Source organism: Capsella rubella, unplaced genomic scaffold (assembly GCF_000375325.1).
Source record: "Capsella rubella cultivar Monte Gargano unplaced genomic scaffold, Caprub1_0 scaffold_8, whole genome shotgun sequence".
In the NCBI taxonomy this organism is placed as follows: domain Eukaryota; kingdom Viridiplantae; phylum Streptophyta; class Magnoliopsida; order Brassicales; family Brassicaceae; genus Capsella; species Capsella rubella.
The window spans coordinates 9026017-9041254 of record NW_006238916.1 but is presented as its reverse complement, the minus strand read 5'-3'; the positions used below and the strand labels follow the sequence as shown (position 1 = coordinate 9041254).

General features: G+C 36.4%; 5 protein-coding genes across 6 annotated transcripts; 2 read left to right on the top strand and 3 right to left on the bottom strand.

Moving 5' to 3' along the window:
- Positions 1-4305: 4305 nt before the first annotated feature.
- LOC111829022 lies at positions 4306-5776 on the bottom strand. Its single transcript, XM_023777654.1, has 3 exons — positions 5767-5776; positions 5533-5658; positions 4306-5471 (listed from the first exon to the last, which is right to left on the bottom strand). The coding sequence occupies exons 1-3, from the start codon at positions 5774-5776 to the stop codon at positions 4306-4308; spliced, it is 1302 nt and encodes a 433-aa protein (XP_023633422.1).
- A 132-nt stretch (positions 5777-5908) lies between these two features.
- LOC111831252 (40S ribosomal protein S30) lies at positions 5909-6632 on the top strand. The gene is made up of 3 exons (XM_023785267.1): positions 5909-6023; positions 6134-6271; positions 6445-6632. Exons 1-3 carry the CDS (start codon positions 6020-6022, stop codon positions 6489-6491), a joined length of 189 nt encoding a protein of 62 aa, XP_023641035.1. The 5' UTR covers positions 5909-6019; the 3' UTR covers positions 6492-6632.
- Positions 6633-6647: 15 nt separating this feature from the next.
- On the bottom strand, positions 6648-8709 carry LOC17875751 (IAA-amino acid hydrolase ILR1-like 2). Its single transcript, XM_006281383.2, has 5 exons — positions 8325-8709; positions 7989-8114; positions 7587-7901; positions 7391-7513; positions 6648-7300 (listed from the first exon to the last, which is right to left on the bottom strand). The coding sequence occupies exons 1-5, from the start codon at positions 8685-8687 to the stop codon at positions 6902-6904; spliced, it is 1326 nt and encodes a 441-aa protein (XP_006281445.1). The 5' UTR covers positions 8688-8709; the 3' UTR covers positions 6648-6901.
- Positions 8710-9431: 722 nt separating this feature from the next.
- Positions 9432-11691, top strand: LOC17875741 (inositol oxygenase 5). Its single transcript, XM_006279792.2, has 11 exons — positions 9432-9539; positions 9637-9769; positions 9846-9930; positions 10093-10297; positions 10427-10486; positions 10578-10630; positions 10716-10838; positions 10934-11003; positions 11102-11180; positions 11267-11348; positions 11463-11691. The coding sequence occupies exons 1-11, from the start codon at positions 9509-9511 to the stop codon at positions 11487-11489; spliced, it is 948 nt and encodes a 315-aa protein (XP_006279854.1). The 5' UTR covers positions 9432-9508; the 3' UTR covers positions 11490-11691.
- Positions 11692-11820: 129 nt separating this feature from the next.
- On the bottom strand, positions 11821-15066 carry LOC17876359 (ATP-dependent 6-phosphofructokinase 7). 2 transcript variants are annotated; one of them, XM_023780045.1, is made up of 10 exons: positions 14971-15066; positions 14178-14224; positions 14044-14083; positions 13707-13907; positions 13457-13615; positions 13312-13365; positions 13030-13228; positions 12684-12946; positions 12396-12596; positions 11821-12230 (listed from the first exon to the last, which is right to left on the bottom strand). In XM_023780045.1, exons 1-10 carry the CDS (start codon positions 15028-15030, stop codon positions 12033-12035), a joined length of 1422 nt encoding a protein of 473 aa, XP_023635813.1. In that variant the 5' UTR covers positions 15031-15066; the 3' UTR covers positions 11821-12032. The 2 variants fall into 2 exon arrangements, with proteins under 2 accessions (XP_023635813.1, XP_006280374.1); XM_006280312.2 differs by lacking the exon at positions 14971-15066 and adding an exon at positions 14414-14953.
- Positions 15067-15238: the final 172 nt, after the last annotated feature.

The window sequence follows — 15238 nt, the reverse complement described above, 5'->3', positions numbered from 1 at the left end:
AAAGGATTGAACAGAGTGAAACCGTAAAAAGAGACTAGTAAGAAGAAAAACTAATATAAAACTCAGAAGGCAACAAAAATTTTGTCAAAGCAAGAAAACGTTTCCAAGAGGTAAAGTTTCCTTTTTTCTCAAAACCGACTACACTTATAAAAGATAAACGTAGTTCAACCTCTTATAAAGTAATTTACAAAACCCCTAATCTACCTGCTGATTAACTTTTTCCTCTTCAAATAGGTTTTCTAGCCACTGCGGATGACCTCGACCAACATATGATTGTAACCTTAACCCAGTTATCACACTCTTTGCTATTTCAAAAGCTCCTTTGTTGCACTTCAAAGGTTCAATTAAGACAAACCAATTTGGTTTATTCTTGGTGAAACTTAAAAGTTCAGCAATATGACCTATTAAGGCTGGCCACTCTTTTGGTTTATTCAGAGCTTTAACCAATTCAGATGAGGAAGCTCCAAATGTTACATTATCTAAATGATGCTGGTTCATACTTGCTAAAGCCCACTCCCAACTCCTAAGTTTAGCATCAAAAAGAGAATGTACCTGAGAGTATGATCTGCGACTATGCAATAAAACTTTTCCGGTTGAATCTCTTACTACCCAGGAGGCTCCAGATAATTGTTTTTTCCTTGACCAAGCAAATCCAATATTGCATTTGAGCTCTCCACATTTTGGAGGAATCCACTTTTTAATCATATGAGCTTCATTATTCCTTGTGTGAAAGCCTCTATTCTGAGCTGAAATCCATTGTTGGCAATCATCATATGCTTTGTCCACAATGCTATTTGTCATTGAACCAGCTCCTTCAAACAACAGCTTATTTCTGTTTTTCCATAAAACCCAAATAATCCAAGGACTAACAGTTTTTAACTGTTGAGAAATATCTTGAATTTTAGATATTTGTAACAAATGATCCATATTCGCGTAAATAGAATTCCCGAAACCATTCGAAGGAGATGGCAGAAGAGAAAGTGCCCAAACTTGTCTAGCCAACGGGCAAAGAAACAAAATATGATTAATTGTTTCATTTTCCTCCCCGCACATTAGACAACCATCTGAAACTTGAATACCTCTTGTTCTTAGTCTATCTTCCACAGCAATTGCTCCTCTTAAAACCTTCCAGATGAAAATTTTAATCTTTGGAGCAGTTAACAAGTCCCATATACTAGCAAAAAGAGGATTTAATGATGGATTTTCGTCGGCTTCTCGATACAGGTTGTGATGAACTTTTCTAGTGATTAGATCATATCCAGACTTGACCGTAAATGAACCACTGTTAGTATGAGCCCAGCAAAACGTGTCTTCTCTAGACACCAAAGGTCTTCTTTTAACGATAATCTGGATATCCTTCAAGGGAACCAATTCCTGTAACAATTTCAGATTCCAATTGCCAGAGGAAGGATCAATAAGCTGACTCACTTTCAACTTAATATCAATCAGAGACTGCACATTCATTGGTCTTCTATTTTGTCCATCAAACAACCATTTATCTATCCAAACTCTAGTTTGCTCACCATTACCAATAACTCTTGTCAAGCCTTCCATTAACAACTCTCTACCAAATAAAATACTTCTCCAAGCATAAGAAGGTCTATTTCCATTGGCAGCATTGAGGATATATGAATTCAGAAAGTACCTGCTTTTAAAAAATTTATAGAAAAGGGTGTCCTTTTCATTAAGGAGTCTCCAGGCTTGTTTGGCTAGTAAGGCTTGATTGAAACACTGAAGATCTTTGAATCCAATTCCCCCTAAAACCTTAGGCATTGTTAATCTTTGCCATCCTATCCAGTGAATTTTCTTTGAGCTCTGCATATTATTCCACCAGAAATCCATCATCACACTAGTCAGATTTTTGCAAAGACTTTTAGGCAATTTAAAACACGTCATCGCATAAACTGGTAGAGCCATAGCAATAGACTTTAACAAAATCTCTTTTCCACCTTGAGATAAAGTCTTTGCATACCAACCCGTCATTCTTGACTGAAGCTTTTCTTTAAGAAATCCAAATAAATGCTTTTTTGATCCACTTAAACACTCAGGTAGCCCTAAATACTTCCCGGTTCCTCCTTCAGTTTGTATACCTGATATCTTTTTAATCCAAGTCTTTGTTTCTTCTTTGACTTTTGCCCCGAAAGTTACTGCTGACTTATCCAAATTGATAACTTGTCCTGAAATTTTTCCATATATAGATAAGCAATTCATGATCTCCTTACATTCTTCCTTATTAGCTTTACACATTAGAAGAGTGTCATCGGCAAATAATAGATGATTCACTGAAACTCCGGCATTGTTAAACTGGATGCCCGAAATTTTACCCATCCTTTCAGCTTGATTGAGAATATGGATTAAAGCCTATGTACACAACACAAATAAGAACGGGGAAAGTGGATCACCTTGTCTAATTCCTCTTCCTGGTTTAATGTGACCATAAGGCTGACCATTGATCAAAACTGAATAAGATACCGATGAAACACAAGCCATGATCCATGTTATCCATTTCTGATTAAAACCAAGAGCATTCAACATTCCTTCCAAAAAAGACCACTCCACTCTATCATAAGCCTTTGACATATCAGTTTTAAAGGCCAAAAAATCACATGAGATCTTCTCATTTGTTTTCAAATTGTGCACAATCTCATGAGCGATGAGTATATTATCAGAAACTAACCTTTCAGATACAAAAGCTGATTGAGTGGGAGAAACTATATCAGGTAAATGCTTTTTGAGTCTTGCAGTTAAAATCTTGGAGACTATTTTGTATAAAACTGAACACAGGCTGATTGGTCTAATATCTGTCATCCTCTGAGGGTTTATTATCTTAGGAATGAGACACAAATGAGTATGATTCCACTCCTCTGGAAGAACTCCTGTCTGAAAGAACTCCCGTATTTCCTTCATTATTTGTGACTTTACTAGAGACCAATGTTTCTGGAAGAATAATGCAGTGAATCCATCCGGACCTGGGGCACTTTCACTGTTAATTGAAAACACTGCACTATAGATCTCCTCTTCTGTGACATCTTGAGTTAACTCTTGATTCATGAATGATGAGACTTTGGCTTGAAATCCTTCCAAATAAGCATTCAGAGTACTTGGATAAGAAGAAGTAAAAAGATTCTCAAAGAATAAGGTTGCAACCTTTCCTTTTTCTCTATTTAATTTATGTTCATTCCCATTCTCATCCAACAGAAAACTCAAGGAATTTCTCACTCTGTTAGAATTTACAACCGCATGAAAAAACCTTGTATTCTTGTCTCCTTCATAAAGCCATTTATCTCTGCTTTTCTGTCTCCAAAAGGATTCCTCTTCATTATAAGCTATTCCCAATTGATCTTTGATAATTGCAATTCTAGGCCAGCAGGGAAATGGATTACTAATCTGATCATCTAATTCTTTTCTCAACCTCTTAATTCTACTCTGAGAATTAGTATCAGAAGACTTTTTCCAAACACTGATAGCTCTTCTACATTCAGCAATACTAAAGATAGAAGAATGTGTACCTTTAGAAATTTCACTATTCCAAGAGCTGTATATAGCTTTAATACAAGAAGGATCATCAGCCAATCTTTTGTCAAACCGGAACTGTCCTCTAAAAGTTTCCTGATCGTTAATAAATTTCACCAAAACTGGTCTATGATCAGATCCAAATTTCTCAAGAAACCATTGATGAGAATTTGGGAACATAGAAAACCAAGAGGAATTTCCAAAACATCTGTCAAGTTTACACTGAACCCACTGATCATTCCGTGTTCCTCCCCAAGTAAAACCATTCCCTGAACTCCCCAATTCCAGCATGTCACAATTCTTCAACATGTCTTGAAAAGACTGAAAGGAAGATATCAAACGACGAGGACCACCTAACTTATCCTTATTAGACATGATTTCGTTAAAGTCTCCTATCATACACCAAGCTTCTTTCCTATCAACACCAATACTACTCAATCTTTCCCACAAAAGAGGTCTTAGATTCATCGCCGGATGACCATAAACACAAGAAACAAACCAGCTTTTATTCTGTTGTGATACCTTCAAGTCTAGGAGATTTTTGTCTTCAAAAAGAATTTCAATCTCCAAATGATTTTTCCAAAAAATAGCCAAACCACCACTTTTTCCTTCAGGTTCTATTGTATGAACAAAATCATAACCAAGCCAACTAAAAACTTGTAAAACAAACTCATCAGAATTCATAGTCTCCATGAGGAATAAAATATCTGGGAAATGTTCCTTTCTCATCTCCTTTAGATGTCGAATTGTCCAAGGATTCCTCAAACCTTGGCAATTCCAACTTAAGACGCCTTACTGATCCAACGGCGGTTCACATGGAACCACCGTATTGTTATCTCCCTTGATACCCTTTGTAGAAGCTTTTTCTGTTGACAGCCTTTTCCTTTTAAAAACTTTATCAAACTGCTCTTTAGAGTGTATATCACTAACCTTTTTTTTCATAGGTAGCTCTTTGATCTTTTTAGCTTTTCTAGACCATGAAGTTTGGATCTTCCTCTTGTTTTTCTCTGTTGAAATTGTTCCCGAAGAACTAGCCTCCAAACTTCCAGTTGTAAAGCCGACAAAAAGATCCAAGTCTGACAAATCCTCTGATTCCTCTTCATCAACTGATTTTGATAACACAAGATTACTTTGCTTGGGAGAGCTTTTCATCGCATCAGCCATTACTTTTTTATTCATCGATGTCTTTACCTTAGGTTGCTCTATGTCTTTCCAAGCGATCCCTTTCGCTTTATCTTGATCCATGGAAACCAAAGAGGAAAGCTTTTTCGGAATTGACTGCTTGAAAGAGCATCTATTCTTATCATGAGTTAGTCTTTGACATTCAAAACATCTTTTCCTAATCCTTTCATAATCAAAAGAAACTAAAACAATCTCCCCTGATGGCAACTGTACTTCTTTAGAATTACGCAAAGGATTTGAAACGTCTAACAAAACACGCACCCTAACATAGTCTTGAACTTGCGATTTTTCCAATTCAAACACTACTTGCAAGACTTGTCCCACACACTCTGCAATCTCTTGAATCGTGTCTTTGGTGTAGTAGTTAACAGGAATATTACGAAGACGTATCCAAACCGGTAGAAACATCAAATAATCATCTGGAGGTTTCTCGATCCATTTCTCCATCACTACACACCAATCATCTTGAGTCCAAACTCCTTGTTTCAAAATTCCTTCTAAATCTTCTTCAGACTTAAAGAAAAATTGAAACTTATCTTTTGATAGAGCTACACCACGCACCCTGTCATATAACCTCCAAATTCTTGGCATGTCTAATATCCAATTAGACATCCTTTGATTCTCAGGATTCAGAAATCTACCCAAGATACTACAGCTATTTCTTTCGCTTGAACAGAACTTTGGTTGATTAGAGAGGATCAGAGGTTTATCATCTGAAATTGACATCTTTTGAAGAGCTTTTTCCAGATCCATAATCAAACTCACAACCACACCGACTAAAAGAACACCCCAACCAGAATCAGATATAGAAACACCAACAACCAGTAACTTTCGAACAAGAGTTGTGATCAACGCCGACAGAAAACGAATATATCTTCGGACAAAGGTTCTGCTCAATAAGAGGAAAGACTCTTTTGAGAGAGAAGTTCTTAAGCCCAAACCTAGGGACTGCCTTGTTAATTCCTGATCGGATAGAAAATTACAGTTATACAATTAAAAAAACAGTAATGGAAAAATGTTTTAAAATATATTCTCCAAAAATCTTAAGTTATATATATTTTTTTAAATAACCTATTTTCATACTGTAGATTGTGGAGCTAGTGTTGCTAATGGGCTTTATAGGGCCGATATTATATGTCCATTTATTATAGATTTCTGAGCCTACATAAAAAGCCTTTTAAATGTGATAAGAAAATAAAAGGAAGATATAAAAAGAGATCATAATCTTGGAACCCTAGTTCTGAGCTTTACGCACGAACTCGTTTAAGCTTCTTGCAGCCGTCGGTACGGAAGAACAAAGAGGAGAGTAAGAAGCTAATCAATTATGGGTAAAAATCCTTCACGAGCTTCTCCATTTTGTTTGATTTGCTTATAATTCATCTTCTTCTGCTGCTGGATCTGTTTAACGACGGTGAATAATTTTTTAAACCATTTGCAGGAAAGGTTCATGGTTCTTTGGCTCGTGCCGGTAAGGTTAGAGGACAAACACCAAAGGTTGCTAAGCAAGATAAGAAGAAGAAGCCCAGAGGTCGTGCTCACAAGCGTATGCAGCACAACCGCCGTTTCGTCACCGCCGGTAATTTTCTGATCTTAATACTTCCATTTTAATTCGATTAAAGCTGTTTAGGAATATAAGACTCTTACATTGGGAATTGTTAATTGCTTTAGATATGCCTTGTTGAACTGTTTAAAGTAATGGTTTTTTGCTTTTTGCAAACAGTTCACCATTTTGTTAACTGATTTGTGCAGTTGTTGGTTTCGGAAAGAAGAGAGGACCTAACTCATCGGAGAAATAGATGTCACTAAATTTGTATCTTTGGTAGAGAAGGGAAAAGCTATTTTGCGACTTTGGGAATCTTTCTTCTTTGTTTTAAGTTTCTTTTGGCACTGAACGATTATGTTTTTTGATTATATGCTATAAAATACTGTTTTTTCTATTTATCGTTTTGGTCAACTTGAAATACAAGTTACATTTTCCCAACATTTCTTACACAAATCTATCTTCCAAGTGAGAATTCGCCAATTGATTTAAGTCTTCTTTGCATTTCAAATCCTGTGCTATGACTTTATTATTTAAATCTAAGTAATGCGACAGACAGTTTGCAAAGAATTCTGCAAATAATACTCAATTCTGTGGATTGTTACCAAGAAATAGGAAACCAGCCCATAGATGATGGCCAATTTGTCTGGACCAAGCTTCACATATTCAGAGTTCGTCGTGGAAGCCTGAGATAGAGCCTTTAGAAGCCTTCTCTTTGAGGTACTGTACAGCCATCGATGCATGGATTGCAGCGCCATACGGTAGCACATCCTCGTTAACTCGATAGAGTGGTGAATGTGATGACGCATAACCTTTGGTCTCATCCTGCATTCCCAGGAAGGAGAAATGGCCCGGGATTACTTCTGCAAACTTTGAGAAGTCCTCTGAGCCCATCAATGGTTGTGCTTCCTCAACAGCTTCTTGACCCAACAGATCTCTGACCACCTTCTTGTACTGCTTGTATAAGTCAATGTCGTTCACTGTTGGTGGTAACGGTTCTTTGCCATCAGGTGTTAGATTCACAGATGCATTACATCGATGAACTGTTGCTTGCTTGGTAATCACCTAGAATCAAAAGTAAACCGTGATTAGTTCTATGGTAAAAGCACAATACCGCGAAAATCTTAAAAGGCACAATCTCGGATCACCCGTCACCTCTTTGATTCTCTGTTGAAGCTGACTAAAACCGGTAAAGGCTCGAAGAGTTCCTCCTATGGTGATTGAATCAGGGATGACATTAAACGCATTGCCACCAAGAACCTTAGACACTGTGACCACCTGAAGAGGAAACACAAATGACTTCAAGAAAACCAAGACCAGGTGTGGGAGATCACAGAGTAAAAAAGGAAACCTTTGAATCCAAAGGGTCAGTTTCACGTGAAACCAGGTGTTGAAGACTGAGGACAATGCTTGAAGCTGCAACAACAGGATCTATTGTATGCTGAGGGATGGCAGCATGACCTCCTTTCCCAGTGATTACAGCCTCAAAGAATCCAGCTCCAGCCAGCATGGGACCTGCACGTGAAGCGACTTTGCCAAAGGGAATCCGGTTGGTAAGATGTATTCCAAAAATAGCTTCGACGTTCTTCAAAGCTCCTTCTTCTATCATCTTTTTAGCTCCTCGCAAACCTTCCTCAGCTGGCTGAAAGATAAGCACCACAGTTCCCTAACAACAAGAAAACAAAATGAATGTCTTAGGCCAATGCAACTGATGAAGTATTTTAAAAAGAGCAAATGGAGAAAATGCACAGACCTGCAAATCGTGGCGATGTTTTTGAAGTATCTTTGCAGCACCAAGAAGCATAGCAACATGACCATCGTGTCCACAAGCGTGCATTTTACCAGGAATTTTGCTTCTATGCTCCCACTCAACAGCTTCCTGAATTCAACAATCAAATTATATTATTAATCCTTCATTTCAAATCCTCATCATCTACATTACCTAAGAGAATGGTACTAGTGTGTATGTATACTCAAACCTACGATCAAGCAAGCGTTAAAGACTTAAAATAAAATTCGATCAAGTTTGCCATTAAAAGACCAAAATGTATCGAAACTATATGAGAATTCTGGGAATTTGGTACTACACCTGAATAGGCAAAGCATCCATATCAGCTCTAAGAGCGACGAACGGTGGTTCTCCGGAGCCGATATAACCGATAACGCCGGTGATAGCTACGGGATACCTATACTTAACTCCGATAAGGTCCAGCTCCGATCTAATGAGTTTACTGGTTTCGAATTCCTCGTAACCAAGCTCAGGATTCTCGTGGATTTTTCTTCTGATTCTCACCATCGAATCGAATACCTCCGGACTCCTGGCGAGTTCGAGGTACTTCATTGGAGTTTGAGTCACATCTCCGGTGATCCATGGAGATTCCGATGAAACACGAAGTAGTAGAGAGACGAGTTGAAAAGTCAAACTGAAGAGCAAAATTTTGTTTAGAGCCATGGACGAAGAGGACAACAAACTTCAGATTTAATGCATACCACAGATGAGACTTAAGCAAGTCTACAAAGCCTGACATTTAATGGGCCCAAAAGCCCACTAGTTAATGGAAAGGCCTAAGTTTTTATCATCACCAAGATCTTTCTTCTTTTCTGTTTTCCCGCGCTAGCTACGATCTTGTAATCTTCTTGTTGTACATGTCCAAAACAGAGAATATTCCAAATTGTAAGAATAAAATATATTTAAAAACTAGAAAAGTGTAAATGACAAAAACAAAATCTATAAAGATACAATGACAACAGTTATAAAAACTGAAAATCCAAGTGTAATCAAAACCAACACTTGTCAAATACATATGTTTCTAAATTACTTCACAAGAAGATCACACAGATTTAAATGGTCTACTATATCCACTTTACCTGAAACATGACACATGTCCCAGTTTCAAACAAAAGGAAGAAAATATGTAAAGAAACTGACCAATTTAATAAGAAAGTTAATTAGGTATATTCAAATTTTTAATAGACAAAGGTCTCTTAAGGTGGTAAGAAATATTTTTATTACAAACAGATTTTGGTAATCAGATTTGGTTTTAAATATGAATTCTTGTCTTGTTTAGAAGGGTGGGATAAATCTTGACAGCTAATTAAGGTCAAAGATAAATTAGATTTGTCTCTAATTATAGAGGAAAGAACTTATCGTCGTCTCTTTAAAGCCATCATCACACTACTTATACCCCTTTTGTGTGTCTCCCCACCAAAATTACATTATCTTCTTCTTTGACATTCTCTAGAGATCTTTTTTTTTTTTTTTGGGCTTTGAAGATGACTATCTCTGTACAAAACCCTGTTTTTGGTAAACTATGATCATTCTTTTAATTTCTTCGAGTTTTGAAAGATCTTGTATCCGTAAATCTAACGCTCTTTACTCGCTTGTGTGTTCTTTTGTCAAGTAAACGAAGAATCTACGGCGCATGAAAAGACCGGAGAGTTACAATTGGACAGCGAGATTCCAATGTCGAAGATACCATCTGATGGTGATGTGTTTTTGGCTCCTGAGATGAATGCATTTGGTCGTCAATTCAGGTTTTTTTTTTTTTTTCCAAAAATATATTGTTGTTTTCTAAAAGATTTAGATTTTGATGCATGCATGTGTAAACAGAGACTACGAGGATACAAAAAGCGAGAGGCAGAAGAGCGTGGAACATTTCTATGAAACACAACACACTAACCAAACTTTAGATTTCGTAAGATCTCTTTTATAATATATAATTTTGGGTTTCTAATTAAGTTCGTGACATAAAAGCTGAGTCCTATATATTTTCTGCATGGAAGTGATTTATGAACTATTTAAAATATTTTTTAATGCTTCAGCCAAAATACGTATTTGAGTTTTTTCACTTTTGTAGGTGAAGAAAATGAGAAGTGAATATGGAAAGCTGGACAAGATGGTGATGAACATTTGGGAATGTTGTGAACTCCTTAACGAAGTGGTGGACGAGAGTGATCCTGACCTCGACGAACCGCAAATCCAACACTTGCTTCAATCTGCGGAAGCTATCCGTAAAGATTATCCAAACGAAGACTGGCTTCATCTCACTGCTCTTATCCATGGTAAATTAATTGTTATTATTTTAGAGATTATTTATGACAATCAAAAACGTATATATATGCTTATTATATATGGCTGATCATATATATATGAAAATCCTTAAATTAATGGACTCATGCATGAATCTCCAGATCTTGGCAAGGTTCTGACTCTTCCTCAGTTTGGAGGGCTACCTCAATGGGCTGTTGTTGGTAAGTACTCTCTAATTTGTGATCTCCTAATTATAGTCAAGTTAGAAATTTCATAAGTAACTTATGGATTCTCTATTATCCAAACCTGAAGGTGACACGTTTCCTGTTGGGTGTGCATTTGATGAATCTAACGTACATCACAAGGTACATATTGGTTTTTTAAAACCTAATTTTATATTATCAGTAACATTTAAACAAGTGATTCAGATCTTTTAATACTTTTTTGCAGTATTTTGTGGAAAACCCTGATTTTAATAACCCAATGTACAATACCAAAGCTGGGATCTATTCAGTAGGATGTGGACTAGAAAACGTTTCTATGTCATGGGGACATGATGACTACATGTACATGGTAAAATTAAATTATTTGATTCATAATTATCATTACAATTAAAACACTAATATGATCACAATGATTCACAAATCGTTAATTATATATGTTAACAGGTGGCCAAGGAGAATGGAAGCACCTTGCCATCGGCAGGACTGTTCATCATCCGATACCACTCCTTTTATCGTAAGCATCTCCTAATCTAATTAATAGTATTAAGGTGATTATTATTAACGAACTAACATAATGTACATATTGATTAATTAACATTTATATATGTTTAGCATTGCACACGGCTGGAGCTTACACTCACCTTATGAACGAAGAAGACAAGGCCAACCTCAAATGGCTCCATGTTTTCAAGTAATTTATATCTAAACTAAACTCGATGGTAATGTTTCGACAACGAAGGAGTTTTAATCCTTAATTTGAGTTGGTTTGTTATATAGCAAGTACGATTTATACAGCAAGAGCAAAGTACACATCGATGTCGAGAAGGTTAAGCCGTACTACATGTCTCTTATCAAGAAAGTAAGAATCTCTACTATAATAAACTTGGCCCTATTCTCTTTTTTATAATATAATTTAAGTTTATTTTGACAACATTATTGTGAATTTATAATCATTTTGGGTTTTTTTTTACAGTATTTCCCGGAAAATCTGAGGTGGTGAAACTTCATCTAGGCCGTCCAAAAGAAGTCTACTAATAGAAGGTTCAGAAATGGCGTTTGATTAGCAGCACTGGAAAGCTTTATTAGTTTATTTTGCCCAGTTACTAATGTTGTATTATTACATTAGCATTAGCTATTGTTGATACAAACTATATTGTATGTCGTCTGTCCTATTATTATTAAATAATATCATTTTTTCTTTATTTTAAGTTTTAATGTGTAATTTCTTCTACAAAACCAAATCAGTAGTCACTAAGAACTTTAAATTCCAAATCTGTTTGTATTAAATTATTTAAAGTTGTTGAGTAAATAAAAATTACAATAACGAAGACTATAAACGTTAACAAGACGACTTCATTCATTCATTCAGAATTTTCAGATGTTGAAAACTTGAAAAAGAGATTACAAAACTAAACCATCTAGAGTAGAACAAAATATTTGTGTATTGTGGTAAAATCGTCAGAATAACGATTATTTCAGTTTCGCCTACAACGGCATCGTTTTGGAAACCCTCTGAGTAAAATGATATATGTGCCTTGAAACTTCACTTAGTGACCTCTTTAGTCACAGGGGGAATATTGCCAGCTCCGTTGTCAAGAAGCGGCGTCTCTGGCAATGGCATCTCTTTTTTCTCTTCAGATACATCTTTAGGCCCCAAGAAACTTGGCTGGTTCGTAGATGACAGTAACCTCGCCCACATTCTATCCGTAATTACTACATTGTTCTGTTTCTCTGTTATCCTCTGCATCAGATATAGACAACCAAACAAAACCATCAATGACCACGATTCAGAAATTGCTCACAAGTATAGGATACCAAAAGATCAAGGTTCATTCAGGCCATCCCAAAAAGAATCACTGGCTCAGATTCAATCAAAACTCGTTTTTTATATGTTTCAGTAACTTACGTAGTAAGGGATGTATGTTTGTCTTCCATTGACAAGACCACTGGTGTAGCCAGTGTAACCAGCCATTGCACCATGAACTGCACTCTGAGCAAGAAGTGTACAGTAAACATTGTCTGATGCATTGCTTGGGACAGCCCGGATCATGTATGTAGGATCAATGTATTTGAGATTCATCACCATCTTATTCTTATTAAAATGATCCTACAACCAGAGGATAATAAAAACATCAAACGCCAATGATGAATTTTCTGTAATGGCATAAGAATCTCATGATCGTGAAGGTCTTACCTTGATGCTTTGTGATAACCACAAACCGACATCTTTAAGAAGTTTGTTCCCAGAAGCATCCTTAAGAGTAGACTCCATGCTTTTAGACATCAAATCCTGTCCTGCACCTTCAGCAAGAACAATCACCATGTGACCACTCTCCTTGAGCCGTTTTTCTATGAACTCAAAGAGTCCACCTTCTCCTTCGAGGTAAAATGGTGACTCGGGAATCAAGCAACAATCAACATCTCTGCTGGCTAATGTAGCATACATCGCTATGAACCCTGTAATAACAATCATTGCCTAGCCTTAATCAGTAACAGCTCAAAAAGGTTTTAAGTTGTAATGCTTTAAAGCAAGACCTTACCGCTGTAGCGACCCATAAGCTTGACAAAACCAATACCATTCTCATTACTCTCGGCTTCAACATGTGCTGCGTTAATTGCTCTTTGAGCTTCCTCCACGGCAGTGTCAAATCCAAAAGATTTATCTATTACCGGAATATCGTTATCAATCGTTTTTGGAATTCCAACCACAGCAACTTTAAGTCCACGCCTTCTAATTTCCTACATGGTTTTATACAAATTAGGTTCAGTTGGTTATTTTCAAAACATATAACTATTATTCTAATATATCACAATAGCATTACCTCAAATAATACAGAAGCACCTCGCTGGGTTCCATCTCCTCCAATTATGTAAACCTAAATGATAACAGAGACTGATCAAGAACAGGTCCGAAATAAACTTTTCTTAATTCAAAAGTAAACACAGTGGCTGTGTTTCTTCTTGAACCTGATTGATTCCTCGATCTTGAATGCTATCAACTATCTTCGTGGTATCGTGTCCACCTCTTGAGGTCCCGAGGATTGTTCCTCCTCGCTTATGGATATCATTCACAACTTTAGAGTTTAAGGGTACAGTATTCTTGGCATAGAATCCTCTGTATCCACCCTGTAAGATTTCAACAAAAGGGAATCATTAGAAATATAACTGCGGAAATCAACTGTAAATAAAGAGACTATCTATGATTTCCAAAACTTACATCGATTCCAAGGATTTTCTTCACTCCATACATGTATGATAAGCTGCTCACAATTTCTCTAATAACAGTATTGAGACCGGGACAAAGACCTCCACATGTAACTATGCAAGCATGCACTTCATCAGACTCGAAGTAAACCTTTTGACGAGGACCAGCGCGTCTAAAATGGACTCCTCTTGGACCATCCTTGTGAACAACAACCTGGAATAACCAAGAGGAAAGAAAAGAGAGCAGTTTGCTGTTAAAACCTCGCTTTCAGCAAGACTAAGACATAATAATCCTCTAACATCATTTTCAAACAATTCGGGAAAAGAGGGATTATTCTTGATCAAATTACCTTCTCAGGAACACTATCGTCTGCATCAACAAAGTATTGCCTGACAAAATGAAAAAAACAAAAACAAAAAAAAACATTAAAGTGTGAACAAAAACTAAGCAATGGAAACGTCTGAAATAGGTGAAGATACTTACTTAACCACTGAGTAAGCTGGATTGTCTTGCAATGGATTCGGATAAGTCTGCAAAAACAGGAAAAGAATCAAGCCATATTACGAAGTATCACCATTGGATTCGAGTAAACCATGAACAACAGATCAAACCATTTTGGAATCCAAAGCTAAAGATTCCTCATTTGTAAACTAGACGATCTCTAAAGAGTAGATCGAGAAATGATGAAATCAAATTGAGCAAACAAAAAGATATCATACAGGAAGATCAGGAAGATAATCGATGAGATGAGGAACGTCTTGCAGAACATAACCACCAGGACCGTTGACGATCTTCGGCTTGTTACTCCTCGGACTAGTCATGACGGAGACAATCAAATCAGATCAAACTCTTTTCAGGAATGTGAAATCTCGAGAAAGCAGCCTCTAAGTTCGTCAATGGGTAGAGAGAAGAAAAAAAACCAAACTTTGAAAGGAAGAAGGACAAAGGAGGAGAGCGTGAATCAAACGCGTTGATCCAATACAAGGCAACCCGTTTTTGTAGGAGTGAGAATTATGACAAATGAGTCAGATTAACAAAAATCAGAAAGAGAGAGAGAGAGTGAAGACGGAAAGTTCAAGTTTTTTCTAGATGGGGAATTTAATCGAACAGGTGGAGGGCATCAAAGGATTTGAAGAAAGCTTAAGAAAAAAGAAAAAAACAAAGGAGAATAATTTAAATACATACACACACATTTACATGTATGTGTATGTTAATTGGGTACATGATTCTCGAGTATATATATAAATAAATAAATATAAAGGTGACGAACGCTCACATAAGAGTTGAAACTTGGAGAAGATGATTCACATTCTTCTAGATCAAGACTTTTTCCCATTCAGTAAATTTGAAGTTTTCCATATATTGACATCGATTAGTTTCGGACCTTGCAAAACAAGTTCATAATTTTCTTAAATTTTAGAGAAAGAATTAAAAAATGTTTCAGTTTTATATGCTTTTTTTGTTTGTTTGTGATAAGTCGCTGTTACAGATCTTTTGGAATATTCCGATTTTATTTAAAAACAAGAGAGAAAGAAGAATCTTTT

Bases quoted from the DNA above. Each gene is read 5' to 3' on its own strand.
- LOC111829022 (XM_023777654.1), bottom strand. The intron at 5,472-5,532 runs GTTCGAAAGTTA...GTGTTCTTTTAG, and splicing joins CGGCGTTGATCACAACTCTT to TCGGTGTGGTTGTGAGTTTG.
- LOC111831252 (XM_023785267.1), top strand. The intron at 6,272-6,444 runs GTAATTTTCTGA...TGATTTGTGCAG, and splicing joins CCGCCGTTTCGTCACCGCCG to TTGTTGGTTTCGGAAAGAAG.
- LOC17875751 (XM_006281383.2), bottom strand. From the start codon at position 8,687: ATGGCTCTAAACAAAATTTTGCTCTTCAGTTTGACTTTTCAACTCGTC. The intron at 8,115-8,324 runs GTGTAGTACCAA...TGTTGAATTCAG, and splicing joins TGGATGCTTTGCCTATTCAG to GAAGCTGTTGAGTGGGAGCA. The intron at 7,301-7,390 runs GTGACGGGTGAT...TTTTGATTCTAG, and splicing joins TTCAACAGAGAATCAAAGAG to GTGATTACCAAGCAAGCAAC.
- LOC17875741 (XM_006279792.2), top strand. From the start codon at position 9,509: ATGACTATCTCTGTACAAAACCCTGTTTTTG. The intron at 9,540-9,636 runs GTAAACTATGAT...TCTTTTGTCAAG, and splicing joins TGTACAAAACCCTGTTTTTG to TAAACGAAGAATCTACGGCG. The intron at 10,839-10,933 runs GTAAAATTAAAT...ATATGTTAACAG, and splicing joins ATGATGACTACATGTACATG to GTGGCCAAGGAGAATGGAAG.
- LOC17876359 (XM_006280312.2), bottom strand. From the start codon at position 14,515: ATGACTAGTCCGAGGAGTAACAAGCCGAAGATCGTCAACGGTCCTGGT. The intron at 14,225-14,413 runs GTATGATATCTT...CTGTTTTTGCAG, and splicing joins ATTATCTTCCTGATCTTCCT to ACTTATCCGAATCCATTGCA. The intron at 13,616-13,706 runs GTAAGTTTTGGA...GAAATCTTACAG, and splicing joins AGAAAATCCTTGGAATCGAT to GGTGGATACAGAGGATTCTA.